General features: G+C 41.8%; 1 protein-coding gene across 6 annotated transcripts in view; it reads left to right on the top strand.

Moving 5' to 3' along the window:
• The window catches only part of TAF1 (TATA-box binding protein associated factor 1), a 72,530-nt gene that overhangs the window by 20,903 nt on the left and 34,819 nt on the right, over positions 1-16,808 (top strand). For 5 of the 6 annotated variants that reach the window (XM_081808675.1, XM_081808679.1, XM_081808677.1 and 2 more), the window contains exons 19-30: positions 674-823; positions 996-1,115; positions 1,435-1,610; positions 2,231-2,409; positions 3,862-4,075; positions 4,548-4,713; positions 5,819-6,030; positions 8,788-8,896; positions 9,116-9,214; positions 9,738-9,915; positions 14,577-14,644; positions 16,634-16,756. In XM_081808675.1, coding sequence (XP_081664801.1) covers positions 674-823; positions 996-1,115; positions 1,435-1,610; positions 2,231-2,409; positions 3,862-4,075; positions 4,548-4,713; positions 5,819-6,030; positions 8,788-8,896; positions 9,116-9,214; positions 9,738-9,915; positions 14,577-14,644; positions 16,634-16,756 — 1,794 coding nt within the window. The remainder of the gene's footprint in view (positions 1-673; positions 824-995; positions 1,116-1,434; positions 1,611-2,230; positions 2,410-3,861; positions 4,076-4,547; positions 4,714-5,818; positions 6,031-8,787; positions 8,897-9,115; positions 9,215-9,737; positions 9,916-14,576; positions 14,645-16,633; positions 16,757-16,808) is intronic. The other variant, XM_081808676.1, reaches the window with a different exon arrangement.

The raw sequence follows: 16,808 nt of genomic DNA, 5'->3' as shown, positions 1-16,808 counted from the left end.
AGTGAAAAATGAGTAGATGTCTAAGAATTTCAGAAAGTAAGGATTTTGTCAAATAGCCTTCGAGATTGAATCTTGATTAGCGAATCGTGTATACTCTTAACTGGTCTGTGTGGACAAGCGCATTCCTCTTGTCTTAATTCCCTGATTATTTTGCAGGGTCAGTAAATACTATTCAGGGTCCCAGGAGAGGACAGACATTTTTGACCAAACCAGTGGCAGAGGTAGAATGGACCCTGGGGTTAAAGCCAGTACTTTGTAAAACATGCTTATCATTTAATTATAGAATGTATTGGCTATTCTAAAGAAGCCATTTGAGCAGTTGGGCAGTCAAATGCATCATCAACCTCTTTGAGCATCATGAGGGTGGGGAGAGTTCTTTGAGAACTCTCAGTATATCGCAGGGCATATGGGGCTGAAGGGTACCACTGTTCCGCATATTCCTCCTTATACTGGCTGAGATCTTGATTTCTGTTTAATATCATAACATAAGTACCATAGAGGGGAGGAAGAGTAAGCTGAATACTGGGCAGCTTTATATGCAACTGTTGATCTTTGTGGATAATTGAAGAAAGCATCAAATTGTCCATTATTGTAATTATTCAGACCTTCTAAGTATGGCTAGACGTAGAGCAGATGTTTCCCATAGCCCTCAGAATCTTTTTCTATACCTCAGGTTCGCACTGCTCCTTGGAACACCACAAGGGCTTTCATTGCTGCCATGAAGGGCAAGTGTCTCCTGGAGGTGACTGGGGTGGCAGATCCTACAGGGTGTGGTGAAGGATTCTCCTATGTCAAGATTCCAAACAAACCAACACAGCAGAAGGTGAGACTGTCTGAAATCCTAGAAACTAAAAATCAAGGGAGGAAGAAATGGAGGTTAAGGAGTGAAAGTGAAAGGGCTGGAGGATCTGGCACTTAAGTTGACAGGATGGCTTAGGTGCCTCCTATAAGGAGTTCAGCTTATTACAATTTTGCCTGTTTTATGTTGGAGGTAGGATGATAAGGAGCCTCAGCCAGTGAAGAAGACAGTGACAGGAACAGATGCAGATCTCCGTCGCCTTTCACTGAAAAATGCCAAGCAGCTCCTACGTAAATTTGGCGTGCCTGAAGAAGAGGTGAGCATGGAAGAGGAAAACTTAAGAGTCTCCTAGGGGGGCTTCGTACAGAGAGGGAAAAGCTAGGAGGCAGAGGCAAAGAACTATTTGGATAATTTTGTGGTGTAGGTTGTAGTACACTGGATCTTAGGCACTTTTTCAGGAGTTAGCTTTGCCCGAGCTTTCTGTTTAACCTGCTTTGGGTGTTTTTTTTTTTTGGTCTGGCTCTCTGTGTGCCTTGGTTTATTCTTTGAAATCTCTGATGATTTAGGTTGAAATCTCTGATGATTTAACGCAGAACTATACAGAAAATCTGTATGTGTTTGTGTCTTTCTCATAGATTAAAAAGTTGTCCCGCTGGGAGGTGATCGACGTAGTCCGCACAATGTCCACAGAGCAGGCCCGCTCTGGAGAGGGGCCCATGAGTAAATTTGCCCGTGGGTCAAGGTTTTCTGTGGCTGAGCATCAAGAGCGTTACAAAGAGGAATGTCAGCGCATCTTTGACCTACAGAACAAGTGTGTTGCTTTAGTGCTGCAGAAAATCCAAGCTGTAAAGGGGAGGGGTCCCAGACACTATATTATAATGAAGAGGAGGTCACCTGATAATGTGACTAGGTGGTCAGGTATCTGAGATTTCAGGGTGGTATCTGTTCACGATACTGCTAGAACACCTACTCCTTTCAGAGTAACTTGGCAAAGGTTTTGCATTGGCAAGAGGTACTCTAGGTTCCATGGCAACTTTTGTGGCCTACTTGGGCCTGGCAGTTATTACAGTGTTGATAGGGGACAGTAAGTGGTTTTTTGTTTTTTTTCCAGAAGGCTTACTTGTGGGAGGATGGTAACGCTCTGTTAAAAATTACCAGTGTGCTGTTTTATTTCTCAGGCTTTCTCTAGGAGTTCTGAAAGAGTTGCTGTGCTATTTCGTATTTTAGATTTGCCTTGTTGACAAAAGTCGGGGAAAACTTCGTAAAGCTTTTCTGTTAAGGCCCCCATATCTTAGTGGATTTTGGGTATTCCTTTTTAAGGTTGATTTCCCAATTTCCCACTGTTGCCTAAAAGCACATTTCTTCAGCTTTTCATGCACTTTCATGTTTCCCCTCATCCTAATTTGTAACATCGTTTTTTTCTCTGTTCAGAGTTTTGTCATCAACCGAAGTATTATCAACTGACACAGACAGCAGCTCAGCTGAAGACAGTGACTTTGAAGAAATGGGAAAGAACATTGAGAACATGTTGCAGAATAAGAAAACCAGCTCTCAGCTATCACGCGAGCGGGAGGAGCAGGAGCGGAAGGAACTACAGCGGATGCTACTGGGTGAGGGTAGTGGCTTCACAGACAAGAAAGAGAAGGATTGGAAAAGTGTAAATAACCGCAGACTAAGAACTGAGCCAAAGCTGGAGGCAGAAGAAGTAGGGAATGAGTATAGAAAAGCCTGTAGATGAGGTAGAGAGGTGACCACAAACTGGACTGGAGGTTTGTCTGGGGGGCCCAGATTGAAGAGATGCCGCCAACCCACTGCTGCCTCTGTCTGTATCGGGCCTGTCCAAGCCGGGGCTAGCAGTGCTGTACGTCACGTGAGCTTTCTGGGCATTTGTCCTAGAGGCTAAGAGTTTTTAAAACCGATTTCGTGGATAAATTTGAGGGGTTGCTCTTGAACCCTCTGAAATCATATGTAAAGTTCTGTGCAAATGTGCCTTTTCTGAGAAGATCCGTGACTTGCAGAAGATTCTCAAAGGAGTCCTAGACCCTAAATAGAGTTAAAAATCACCAACCAAAAATTGTGAAAGTTGAGAGTGGGGATGATAAAGGCCTGAACTGGTTTGGGATATGGATATTGGGAATGAAAAGAGGTGAAAAATCAAGTTGACCTTAAGATTTCACTCCGGGCTTGCCAGAAAGATGGTGGTACCATTGATTAAAGTAGGAAACTCCAGAGAAAGAAGCAGGTGTGAGAAGGGAAGATGTAATGTGTGGAGTTTGAGGTCCCCCACGACACTTCCTGGTATAGACGTCAAGCAGGCAAATGAAAACTTGGATATAGATACTATGAGAGGGAGGGTAAAGGCCGAAGATGGAGATTTAAATGACTGTTCTCACTCCCTGTAGTCTTTTCCTTGGTTTCCTCCTCTCTATAAAAGCCTTGTATAATTTTGTGTTCTGACTACTTTGTAAAGATGTGATAAAGCCTTTCCACTGGGGCGGTCCTAGACCAGCAGTAGCCACATCACACGGGAGCTTGTTAGAAATGCAGATTCTCAGGCCTCACCACAAACCCTACTGAATTGGAAGCTAGTGTCAGGTGATTCCTCTTCATTCATGTTCAGGTTTGGGATGCATACTCTAGGCCCTAAGACTCTGGGCTTGTTTCTGTGGTGCCCTTTTCCCCTTTGGTGCTTGGGTGCTTTTCTTTAATGTGATCATCAGCTACTTGCTACTTAGACTTTCTTCTTCTGCTGTTCAGAGGAATCAGGATACATCTATTTTTCTGTCCCCTCTAACAAACATGTAGTTCTTTGAGTTCCTTTCAGAACTTCTCGTACTGAGAAAAATGGGAACAGTGGCAGTGGTAAAATGGAAGTCAGGAAAGGACAAATCAGTGTATTTGCGGGCTGGTGGTGATGCTGATGCTTTCTATAGAACTATACGATGCCTTCAGTAGAACTGTACTTTTGTGGCACGTTGAGCTTCGAGGTCTCCAGTCTACCTCGGAAAAACGACCGTTTGGGTGGTAGGGGGAATGTGTGGAAATCTTTTTCTGCCTTGCAGCAGCAGGTTCAGCAGCATCAGGAAACAATCACAGAGATGATGACACAGCTTCTGTGACTAGCCTTAATTCTTCTGCCACCGGCCGTTGTCTCAAGATTTATCGCACATTTCGAGATGAAGAGGGGAAAGAGTACGTTCGCTGTGAGACCGTCCGAAAGCCAGCTGTCATTGATGCCTATGTGCGCATACGGACCACAAAAGATGAGGAATTCATGTGAGTTTGACTCACCGCTTTCCAGTACGATGAGGAGGATGATAAAAGTGGTGGGGGGTGGGGATGAGGTAGGTGCTGGAGTTTGAGTGACAGGATTCTGTACAGTTGGAAGTTGGAAGTTGGAAGTCTTTGTTGGTTGGGTGCCTTTAGGTCTTTGGGTTTGGGCAGAGTCAAATCACAGGGCAAGTTGCAAATTTGCTCCAAAATAAAGGCATGTTTTCAATTCCACCTGGGTCCTTTGCCTTGTGGTTGGTTGGCAAAAATCTTAGGGATGACTCAGGACGTCTCATCCTGAGAGAGGTGCTGCTCTGCACATGGAAGGCTGATGAGTGGGGGAGATGGGGATGCGGGTAGCCCCTTTTATTTCTGTCCGGATGCGTTACTTTAGTTCTGAGGTGTTTAGCTATCAGGACAGTCGTCTTGGTTTAGCTTTGCTTACGGTCCTGTGATATTTTTCCCCCTTGCTATTCAGTCGGAAGTTTGCCCTTTTTGATGAACAGCATCGAGAAGAGATGCGGAAGGAACGGCGGAGGATTCAAGAGCAACTTCGGCGGCTTAAGCGGAACCAGGAAAAGGAGAAGCTTAAGGGTCCTCCTGAGAAGAAGCCCAAAAAAATGAAGGAGCGTCCTGACCTAAAAGTAAATATAATGTGGCGTGATCATAGCTAACAAGGCAAAGGAAGAAAGCATACCTCCGCCCTTAGGTTTTGGCGTCTTCCCTAACTGGGAATGAGGGCAGTATTGTGGAAGGCTAGTTTGAATGGGTGTGGCTGCTCAGGTGTTTTATCCACTACTAGTGTGACTGGTGGCGACAACCTAATCTGGTGCCATCGGGTGTCATTTTATACTTCATCCGTTGGAAATATTTCCTAGGGGTTGAGATAGGCTTGGTTGAGAGAGATGTTTTTTATGTGTACATTTGTGTGTGTGTGTGTGTGTTTGCATGTACCCATACACACATCCTTTAAAAATTGTACACATTAAAAGAAACTTACCAGTACAGGTTGCTTTCCATGACTTAGGTAGGATTCTAGATATTACTATACTCTGTAACTATCATGTACACCATAGAATGAGGCCACTGCTGTGTAAAACGATAGCTGTCTCATAGTGGTGTTGCAGTAAGTGATACAATGCCTGGGAAGCACTTTACAAACTGTATAAAGTTCTCAGCAAATGTAAACCGCTGGTGACATGTACTGAGATCATTAATATTTTCACTTGATCTTAGCCAAAAGGCTGAGAAGCGATGAGATCATTAATATTTTCAGGGTTCTTTCTTATATATGATATTCTATAAATACGATACGGTGTTGAGGCCATTTTATAACTGACCTCAGTTTCAGAGGTCAGTAGCAAAACTGAGACGGAGACTCGGTATTACTGAGCCCTTTCCTTGGGATTGGAAGTTTATACCCATGCTGGCTGCCTGTGCTGCTGAACGCAGCCTTGGGCTTCCGACAGACTTTGTCCTGCATATTTAACATTTTCATACTCTCCCGAGGGTGGAAATCCTCTCCCTTTTCTTCCTCGCTTGATTTTTTAAGAATGTCCAGTCTCTGGATTGCATTTTATTTTTGGTGTGTCATTTCCGCTCAGGCTCTTTTGTCCAGTGGCTTCAGGTTGACAGGTGTAGAACAGTTCTGTTACGACAACAGTTGTGTACCTGCCTTGTATGTGTTTTGTAAAGCGAACATTAGGCCGCCTGTTTACCTCTGACATGTTGCTACTTTTCCTTTTGCAGCTGAAATGTGGGGCTTGTGGTGCCATTGGGCACATGAGGACAAACAAATTCTGCCCCCTCTACTATCAAACAAATGCTCCACCTTCTAACCCCGTTGCCATGACAGAGGAGCAGGAGGAGGAGTTAGAAAAGACGGTCATTCATAATGATAATGAAGAACTTATCAAGGTCGAAGGGACCAAGATTGTCCTAGGGAAACAGCTAATTGAGAGGTAAGGGATAGCAGGCGGGAAGTGCTGTGGAGAGATCCGCTGGAGGTCGATGATACAAAGGGTGGCACAGGTGGATGTGATGTGTTCTCTGAAGTGGAGCTCCGAGCTCGGGAACGTTGACGGCTTTTCCTCAGTTGTTGTCAGCAATGACAGTTACGGCCTTTTGTCCTAAAGCACTCCTCAGGCTCTCCCACTTGCCTCGGGCCATGCGACCTAACTTTTAACCAAATAAAACCATCCTTCCCAGGGTGGTTATGAAGATAAAATGACAGACTATATAAACATGTAGTACGGTGCCTGGCATATGGTAGGTGCTCTTCCTGTTCTACTTCCGGGCACTCCTCACATTTGTTGAGTCCCTAATCTCAGAGTGTTCCGGTAACGGACCATCCCAGAAAGACCAAGGAGATGTAAACTATGCTTATCCCTGTCTCTTGCTTTCAGGGAATTTAATAGATAATCAAGTGGAGAAGTTTTTAAATTAAAACATTTTCCCCCTAACTTGTGAGTTTGAAAATTGCAAACCTACAGAAAAGTTGAAAGGTTAATACAATATATCATTCCTCTAAAGTCACTAACTTAACATTCATCGCATTTGTTTCATCTTTATATGTCTAAAACTTTTTTTTTTTTTTTGCTGAACTCTTTGGAAATAAGTTGGACGCATCTTGTTGTTTCACTCAGAAGTTCTTTAGCACACATCGTCTAAGAATAAGGATAGAACAACAGGATACTACTGTTACACTGAAGAAAATTAGCATTAGTTCAGTAGTATCTAATATTTGGTTCCTACAGAAATTTCTCTGGTTATCTCAATGTCTTTTATGGCCTGCCCTACCCCCAACTCAGGATCCAATCCCCGTTCAGACATTAAGTATTTTGAGTGTCTCATTCTAGAACTGTTGTCTCCTATGTTGGTTTTCATGGCATTGACTTATTTGAAGAGTCCAGGCCAATTGTCTCCATATTCTGGATTTGTCTGATTGTTTTCTCATTGATTATGTTTAGATTAAATGTCTTTGGCAAGATTACTACATAGGTGATATTATGTACTTACTACACCACATCAAGAAGCACATAATGTCAGGTTTTCTCACTATTTTGATCATCTTGTTTAAGTGGTGATCCCCAGAACCCTCTATAATAAAGGTATGTTTTTCCCTTTGTAATTAGCATGTGGGTGAATATGCTGTTCCCTAACAGTCTTTCTCTCAGTAGTTGTAGCATCCATTGATGATCATTGCCTAACTCCGTTGTTACATCGGGGGTTGCAAAATAGTGCTTTTTCTAATAATAGCATTCTTTCTACATTAACTGGCATTCTGTAAAGAAGAGCTTTCCTTTCCTTTCTGTTTGAGTATGTCTATGGATTCTGAAATTCTTCCTTTTGTAAACTTAATGTAATATAATTTATTAACACTATTTGTAATTGTGATGCCCATATTGTCTTACATTTGACCTCTTAAAGCCAGATCCTATGTCCTTTTGAAACAATCCTGTAAATCTTTGAGAACATCTTTGCTTTCTGACACAAGATGTTCTAGGCTGTCTTTGAAATTTCCTTGTTCGAGATCTAGAATCAGCCATTTCTTCCAAGGAGCCCTGGTTCCTTTTATCAGGGAATGGCATTTAGAACCAAGATCTAGGTGTTAGGTATGCTCATTGCCACTGAGATGTCATTGCTTCTAGGCTTTTACTGGACAGAACTAGGAAGTATACATTGTAAACCACACATCAAAACCTTCGTATCGAAACCTCCATTCAAGTCATATCTACGGATTCTTCTTCCTCTTGCCCCAGTCATATCTGTATCCTTTCTCTGTTTCCCCGCATTGATATGTTTATTCATTTGTTCTGTCTGTACATTTGTATGTACAGAATGGTTTGAGAATCATAATACCAGTACCACTAACAACAAACCTATAAAGTAGATTTGAGGTGTTTTCTGTAGTTTGCTGTCCTTAGACTATATGCCGCTACAGTTGTACAGTCAGGGTATTTTATGCAAAATATATTTAAATTCTCTTTTGTCTGTAATTTTTAATCAATTTGATTTGTTTTGATCAATTTTATTTGTTTCTTACTGAGGTAAAATTCGTAGATACCATTATGTAAGCTTCAGAGGTACAGTATTATAGATCGGTATTTGTATACATTACAAAGTGATCACCACCGTAAGTCTAGTTACCACCCATCACCATACAGTTTGTTTTTGCTTCTCTCTTAGGTTTGGGGCTCTTTTTTCCATTCTTGATTTAATTTATCAATATCTGTAATAGTCATTATGTTTTGAGGCACATTAGAAAAGGAAAATTTAGTGTCTTGATCCCATACAAAGGAAAGGAAGAAGGTGAATGGGCTTTTAATGATTGAGGGAAACTCAGACTAGTTTTTTTTTTCAAACCAGTTTTTCATTTCTTCCTTGTTTCTTCCATTGTAAGTTTAGCCTCGTAGCCCTTGAACCCTAAGGTAGAATGTTGGAGCTGGAAGGGTTCTTGAAATTCCGTTAGCCTAGTTCCCTTATCTTCCAAATAGGAAACTGAGGTGAAGTTGTGGCTTGCCTAGTTCTTTATTAATTTGGAGATCCTCTGAGGCCTTGCCTGATCTGAGCCTTAGAATGTGGATGTCTGGCCTTTGGTTTGGCTTTTTCCTCCCCAGGCTCATGCTCAGGTACTTTGGACTTCTTCATTGTAATTGCTTTTTTTTCTGGGGACTAGAGATAGGGACTGCATGCTATGAAAGTGTTTTTGATTACAGTGCAGATGAGGTTCGCAGAAAATCTCTGGTTCTCAAGTTCCCTAAACAGCAGCTTCCTCCCAAGAAGAAACGGCGAGTTGGAACCACTGTTCACTGTGACTACTTAAATGTGAGTATCTACGTTGCCTCTTTCTGACCAGATGGGGTTCTCATTGATTCCTCCAGCCCTCTAACCCATGGCTCTGGCACAGCCTTAGATTGTCCCTTTGGCCTTGCCCTGAAAATTACGTGTACTGTTCATGACAAGATTCCTAAGCTATAGCTAGAAAGTATTGTGTGTTTGTTTTTCTTATCTAAAGAAGCACTCTGATTTCTTGGTTCTCCCTAGAGACCTCATAAGTCCATTCACCGGCGCCGGACAGACCCAATGGTGACATTGTCCTCCATTTTGGAGTCTATCATCAATGACATGAGAGATCTTCCAAATGTGAGTTCATCGCATTCCTATCTACAGTAGCAATGGCAAAGCCCTTTGTTCTGTCTGTGATTTCAGATAGAGGGCAATAGAGTATACTTATAGGTATGTGGAACTCCTCTGATTCTTTGGGATGTAGTTTTTTGGGTTTGTTTTATTTATTATTTATTTTTTTAAAAAGATTTTGTTTATTTATTTGTCAGATAGAGAGCACAAGAGGGGGGAGCGGCAGGCAGAGGGAGAGGGAGAAGCAGGCTCCCCACTGAGCAGGGAGCCCGATGCGGGGCTCGATCCTAGGACCCCGGGATCATGACCTGAGCCGAAGGCAGATGCTTAACCATCTGAGCCACCCAGGCATCCCTATTTTATTTTTTTTAAATAGTTTAGTAGACAAAACAGACCTACCTGCTTCATCTAGAAAGATGCCTTTGAGAGTTGATGGCCAGGTAGACAGAGGTAAGATGTGAGAGTCTTCAGGAATTGGCTCTGACAAATGTTCTTTGCTCATGGATAGTGCTGTTTCTTGTTTGCACAGACTTACCCTTTCCATACTCCAGTCAATGCAAAGGTTGTAAAGGACTACTACAAAATCATCACTCGACCAATGGACTTACAAACACTCCGTGAAAATGTGCGCAAACGCCTCTACCCATCTCGGGAAGAGTTCAGAGAGCATTTGGAGCTAATCGTGAAAAATAGTGCAACCTATAATGGTAAGAATCACCTGTCCCTTGACTGCAAAGGTCACCTTTCAGATCCTTATTTGTCTCTTATTAGTCCCAAATTCAGATGAGTTTGGACTGACTGAAAGGATCTACAGTGTATGAGTGCATTTTGGGCTTAGGAAAATCAGATAGTGCACATTTTTGTCATTTACTGTTACTTCTTTTTAGTCCCACTTTTTAACGTATCCTCTGGAGAATTCGGAGTCTCTCTGGTGAAATGAAACAGTTGCAGGGAGATTAGTGGGAGGAAGAAGTGGGCTTGATTAAAAAGAAGGGAGAGACAGTGTGGATGGAACCTATGCACAGTGTGTGCACGTGACCATATTTGCTGTGTATGAATCTTTGATGTGATCTACAGATTTGTTATAGGGGCTCATTACATGTTCACTTTGCTCCACATCTGGCAGGGGAGGGAGAACGAAATCTGCGTAGTGTCTTAAAAGGGTAGGGGGACACAGTACAGCTTCTGCATGTCAGGGATCAAGGTTTCTGATCTCCACTTGTATCCTTGAGCGCAGATTCGTGTATAAGCGTGGGGATTAAGGGTACAGAGAGAGAATGAATCCCGGCCTTGCCACTTACTGATTAAGTTACCTTAGACAAGTTATCTTAGACAACCTCTCACAGTCTTCTCAGTTTTGTCATCTGTAAGCGTGGCAGTACCTAGATTCCGAGACCTTTTATAGCAAGCCTGACCCACTTATCTAGTCTCCTGTCCGATACCTGGCTCCCATACCTACTAGAGACTCCTGTCAGATTCAGCGTTGTATTTCACGAAATAGCCCATGCCATTATTTCATGCCCTTTGCAGTCTCTGCCCTGTCTGGAATGCCTTTTGCTCCCTTCCAGTGGGAACATGCCCTGTGAATTTCCATTCATATTTCCAGACCAACTCATACCATCTCTTCATGAAGACTTACGCACACTGCCCAAAAGACTCATTTTTTAAATTTTCTGTTCTTCCTAGCAGAATTAAATCAATTTTTATGAGTCTTACTATGTTATATGTAATGATTTATGTATCTGAATCTGCCATCACTTTGTGACCTCCTGGAGAGACTGTCTTACTCCTCTTTGTATTTTCAGGGCCTAGCAGAGTGCTAGACACACACAAGGGAAGAACACATTTGTTAGGCCCAACTGTCATTCAACTTACAAGGATAAATACTGAAAAGTCAGATTGGAAGAGGAATGAGAAGGTGTTAAGAGTCAACTTTGAAAGTACAGAGCCGAGGTACCTGTGGGTCGTTTAGGTGGAGATGTTAGAACAAAGTGGAAAAGCTGAGTTACGACCTGGTCCCAGCCTTAAGCACCCCCCGGCTCAGTCCTCCTCCTTCCTCCTACCCCCGGCTGATACCAGTAGCAGCGGCGCTGCCGGTGGCTGCAAGGGTTTTAACTTGCACCTTCTTTCTGATCTCACCGTAAGAGGTCTCTGAAGTGGGCCCTACTGTAATCCTCATTTTACAAATGAACAGATAAGCCTGTAGTGTTCAAATAACCTGACGGAGGTGGTCACACTGCTAAAAAGCGGCAGAGGTGTGAATCCATTCTCACCTCACAACCCTGAAGCGGTCTTCTGCAGAAGTGCTGGCAACCTCCTAATTGATGGATCCAGTAGCCACATTCCAGAAATCCCTGTTTACTTAAACAACTTCATTGAGATCTAATTCACATACTGTACAATGCACACATTTAAAGTGGTGAGCCTTAATGTGTATTACCCATGTGGGAGCATGTATCGGTACTTCATTTCCTTTTTATTGTCACATAATACTCCACTGTATAGATATACCCCATTTTTAAAACGTGTTCATTGGTTTGTAGACATCTGCGTTATTTGTACTTTTTGGTTAATACAGATAATGCTGCCGTGAATTGTGGATAAGCTTTTGTGTGGACATTTGTTTTCATTTCTCTTGGATGTATACCTAGGGGTGGAATTGCTGGTAACACGTGGTATACATTTAACTTTTTTGAGAAATTATCAAATTGTTTTCCAGAGCAACTGCAGCGTTTTTACTCCCATCAGCAGTGTGTAAGGGTTCTAATTTCTCCACATCCTTGTCAACACTTGTGTTATTGTCCATCTTTTTTATTCTAGCCATCTTGGTGGAGGTGAAGTGGTATTGTGGTTTTGATCTGCATTTCCCTGGTGTTCCAGGGAGTGGTGTTGAGCATCTTTTTTCCCAGTTTTACTGAGATAGAATTGATACACAGCACCGTAGAAGTTTGAGGGGTACAGCATAAGGGTTTGGCTTACTGTGGTGTGAAATGATTACCGCAGTCATTTTAATAAGCATCTATCATCTCATATAGACACAATAAGAAGAAAAAGAAAAAAAATTTCTTCCTTGTGATGAAAACTCTTAGGATTAACTCTCAGTAGCTTTACTATCATCTAGCAGTGTTAACTGTAGTCCTCCTGCTGTACAAGTACTCACTTCTCTCATAATTTCAAGTTTCTACCTTGTGACCACCTTCCTCCAATTTCCTCCTACCTCTAGTAACCATAAGTCTGATCTTCTTTTTTTTCTACGAGTTTTGTTTTGTTTTGTTTGTTTGTTTTTAAAGATTCTCCGCATAAGTGAGATCATACAGTTTTTGTCTCTGATGTTGAACATCTTTGCATGTTCTTAGAAGTCTCTTGAACTCCAGTGTGTTTGACACTATGGACCACTTGTAGCCCCTCGATACTCTCTTCTCTCTTTTCTAGGAGTACTTTCTCTAATGATTTCCTATCTTTTTCATTCTCATGACTTCAGCTACCATGTATCCACTGATATCACTGTCTCCAGCCCCTACCTCTCTTCGGGACTCCATACTCGTGTTTCCGGTTGCCTGCCAGACATGTCCATTTTTCAGTGCCCTACTGGCAACTCTTTATCTGGTTGCCTTATTTAGACTGATGATATTACCATCTGGAAATGATGGCTGTCATTGGTTCCACCCTTTCTTCCCCACATTCATAGATCACTAAGTCCCATAAATTGTAACCTCTACAATTTGCTGGAACACATCTCCTTCCTTTCAGTCTCTGTTGCTGCTTTCTTAGTTGAAGCCCTGTCCTTTCTTGTTGGACCCCTTGCAACAGCTTCCAAACTTTCCCTTTGCTGCTTGCCTTAATTCTTCACACTGTGATAGGGTAATTTTTTCCAAAACACAAATTTGAAAAATTTTTCCAGCATAAAATCCTTAGTGGCTTTCTATCACCTATGAGACCTTTATAATGTGGCCCTGCTGCCTTTCCAAGTTCCATTTCCTGTTTCTCCTCCACACATACCTGTGTTGCAGTTGTACCAAACTGCTTGTGGTTCTTGTGAAATGTGGTGCCTCACGTTTCTGTTTATTTCCTTACTTCTGTATCTTTGTATACTTTTTCTTCCCTCTGGAATGTCTTTCTACCCTATTGTTTACCTGATGGACCTCTACTCTTCATTAATGACACTACTCAAATGTCACAGCAAGCCTTGCCTACCTCCCAGTATGCAGATTTAATTGTTGTAAAAACAGCTTACAACATGTTTTATATGCAGCCCTACCATATTTCCTAGCAACCAGTGTATCCCTCTATTTGCACTATACTCAGTTTTTTAAAACTTCATTATGGAACTTGTTAGGTATGTACAGAAGTAGAGAGAATAAACCTCAGCACACCTATTCATCTAGTTCAACAATTACCCTCATGGCCGATTCTTTGCTTGTTGTTTAGTCTGTATTTCCAGACATCATATCATTTTATCCATTAAATACTTCAAGCACTCATATTCTGTCTTGGCAATGATTTATTTTCATGTCATTTTCTTTGACCCAAGAGCTAAGGTAGGAATTATGTCTTATTTTCTCCTTATTCATCATTGGACACATCGCAGACCCATCATTAATTATTCGTTGAATGAATAAACAATGCTGAATTAACTGATTAGTTGAGAATAGAGTAGAGGTTTGGGGTCTGGGGAACAGTTATATGAATGGATAGACAGAGGAAGATAGTCAAGCAAAGGATACTGAAAGGAAATAGTCAGAATACTGTCTAGATGAAAATGTTTTAACTATCCATACTATAATGAGCTAAAATCAGGGCAGCTGTAAGTGGGGACTGTAGGAAATAGTTCGAGGATTTTCTGAAGCTCCCATTATGGATTTCAAGGAAACTAAATAGTCTGAGATGGGATGGAGAGTCTTTTATGACAAAGGCTTTGGATTAGCCATATGTTGGGAGGACATCACAAACCATGAGTTGTGTAAAGAAAAATTGCAATCACAAATTTTATATGCTAAGTATGGCGAGATTATAAATCATGCCTTCATCTCCTCAGCCATCCTTAAACAAATTGTCATTCCCCATCCATGGTATTATTACTTCCAAGGTATTAAAGGCAGGAGTATCAATAGTAGTACTGTGGGATATATATAAATAAGGAAGAGACTTAAAATTAGTTTTTTCATCCATCCTGTATATCTGCCATGTTGTTTGTTAGCACTGAAAAATGGAGATAAGCCTGGTATATCTGTCTAATCTAGCAGCTAGGCTGGTGTCTGGCACATATTAGATGTTTAAGTAAATGTATTAAAAGTCTAAAAGAGGTATTGGCAGCTCTCGTCTCCCATTTTTAATGGTCTCATCTCTTATTGTTCCTCTATAAATTTAGGTCCAAAGCACTCATTGACCCAGATCTCTCAATCTATGCTGGATCTCTGTGATGAAAAACTCAAAGAGGTAAGATATTTAAAATGAGAGAAAGGGAGGGGCAACTGGCTGGCTCAGTCAGAAGAGTAGGCAACTCTTGATCCTGGGGTCATGAGTTTGAGCCCCATGTTCGGTGTAGAGATTACTTAAATAAATAAACACTTAAAAATGAATAAATAAAATGAGAAAAAGGCATGGAATTTGAGGGGAGCTGGTAGCAGGGTTGAGGAAGGAGGGACTGTAACAGAAAGAAGAGTAGAGAAATGTAGGAGTAGCAGATCTTTAGTGTGTTAGAGACTGGAAGGGACCTTTGAAATCTCATAATCCAATTCTTTCTTTTATAGGTGGAAAAACTGAGATCCGTAGAAGAAAATTACTTGCCCTGGGCATCATGGTTATTAAGGAGTGTGGCTAGGATTGAAATCTAGAACCCACATAACTTGAGAAAGGGCCAAGGAAAGTGAATTTCCAAGAAGTCAGCTAGAGCTGAGAGACTGTGTTTTGGCAGAGAGGAATTTTACTTTTTAAAAGATTTACTTTGGAGAGGGAGTGGGGAGAGGGGCAGAGGGAGAGGGAGAGAGAGAATCTTAAGCCCAGCACGGAGCCTGACATGGGGCTGGATCTCACAACCATGAGATCATGACCTGAGCTGAAATCAAGAGTTGGACGCTTAACCTACCGACTGAGCCACCCAGGCGCCCCTGAAAGATTTTCTATATTTCATTTTCTTTTTTCTCAAGATTTTATTTATTCATTTATTTCGGGGGGGGGGAGGAGCAGAGGGAAAGGGACAAGCAGACTCTGTGCCAAGCATGGAGCCTGATATTGGGCTCGATCTCAGGACCCTGAGATCGTGACCTGAGCCAAAATCAAGAGTCAGATGCTTAATAGACTGAGCCACCCAGGCACCCCTATATTCCATTTTCTTACCAAAAAAATGGCACCTTACAAACTTACAAAAAATGGAAGTATGATGATGATAATATTAAAGTAGACATTTCATAAAAGAGGATAATCAGATGGCTGATAAACATGGAAAGATTCCTCAACTTGATCATTGGGGAAATGCAAATTTAAACCATGTTGAGATACTACTACATGCCCACCGGAAAGGCTAAAATCTAAAAAGACTAAAAAATAAATTAAAAAACTGGTAGTACTAAGTATTTGTGAGGACGTGGAGCAATTGGAACACAAACTTTTTTTTTTTTTTTTAAAGATTTTATTTATTTGACAGAGACACAGCGAGAGAGGGAACACAAGCAGGGGGAGTGGGAGAGGGAGAAGCACGCCTCCCAACGAGCAGAGAGCCTGATGCGGGGCTTGATCCCGGGGTCCTGGGATCATGACCTGAGCCGAAGGCAGACGCTTAACGACTGAGCCACCCAGGCGCCCTGGAACACAAACTTATTCCTAGTATAGTCTGAAACGAATTTTTTTAAAAGATTTATTTATTTGACAGAGAGAGAGAGTACAAGTAGGGGGAGCGGCAGGCAGAGGGAGAGGGAGAAGCAGACTCCCCGCTGAGCAGGGAGCCCGATGCGGGGCTCAATCCCAGGACCCTGGGATCATGACCTGAGCTGAAGGCAGACACTTAACCGACTGAGCTACCCAGGCGCCCCAAAACGAATTTATTAGGTTAGATTCCCTTATGTAAAAGTCACTAATCAACAATATGTTGTGTTTTCAGCAAAAACCGTGTAATATTAAAACTAACTTGGTAGAGATGTTTTTGTTGTAGGAGCTAGGTTATCAATTCCCAGGGATGTATATTTTTGGTGATCTACAAGAATAGAAGATAGAATACCTAAAGGAGTGGTTGGTATATCCCTTTCGATCCTTTAACGAGAATATCATTTCTCTTATTTGGACTTTCGCCTAGAACTGAATTTGAGAATTCAAAGTTAGGCTTTTTTGGGCAAGGGCAGTAGACAACTGAACCGTAAATTATCCATAAGTTTCTGCGGTGATTACACCTCAGGGAAACCTCTGTTTTTCCTTTGCTTTGTTTCATATCAGAAAGAAGATAAATTGGCTCGTTTAGAAAAAGCTATCAACCCCTTGCTGGATGATGATGACCAAGTAGCATTTTCTTTCATTCTGGACAACATTGTCACCCAAAAAATGATGGCAGTTCCAGATGTAAGTAGTCTCTGTGCTAAATATTGTGAAGATAGTATAGGGGAAGGGAAAG

Source organism: Leptonychotes weddellii, chromosome X (genome assembly GCF_054177405.1).
Source record: "Leptonychotes weddellii isolate Sample4059 chromosome X, ASM5417740v2, whole genome shotgun sequence".
Classification (NCBI taxonomy): domain Eukaryota; kingdom Metazoa; phylum Chordata; class Mammalia; order Carnivora; family Phocidae; genus Leptonychotes; species Leptonychotes weddellii.
Note: the sequence above shows the minus strand (reverse complement) of the source record. Positions and strands in the feature narration are given on the sequence as shown.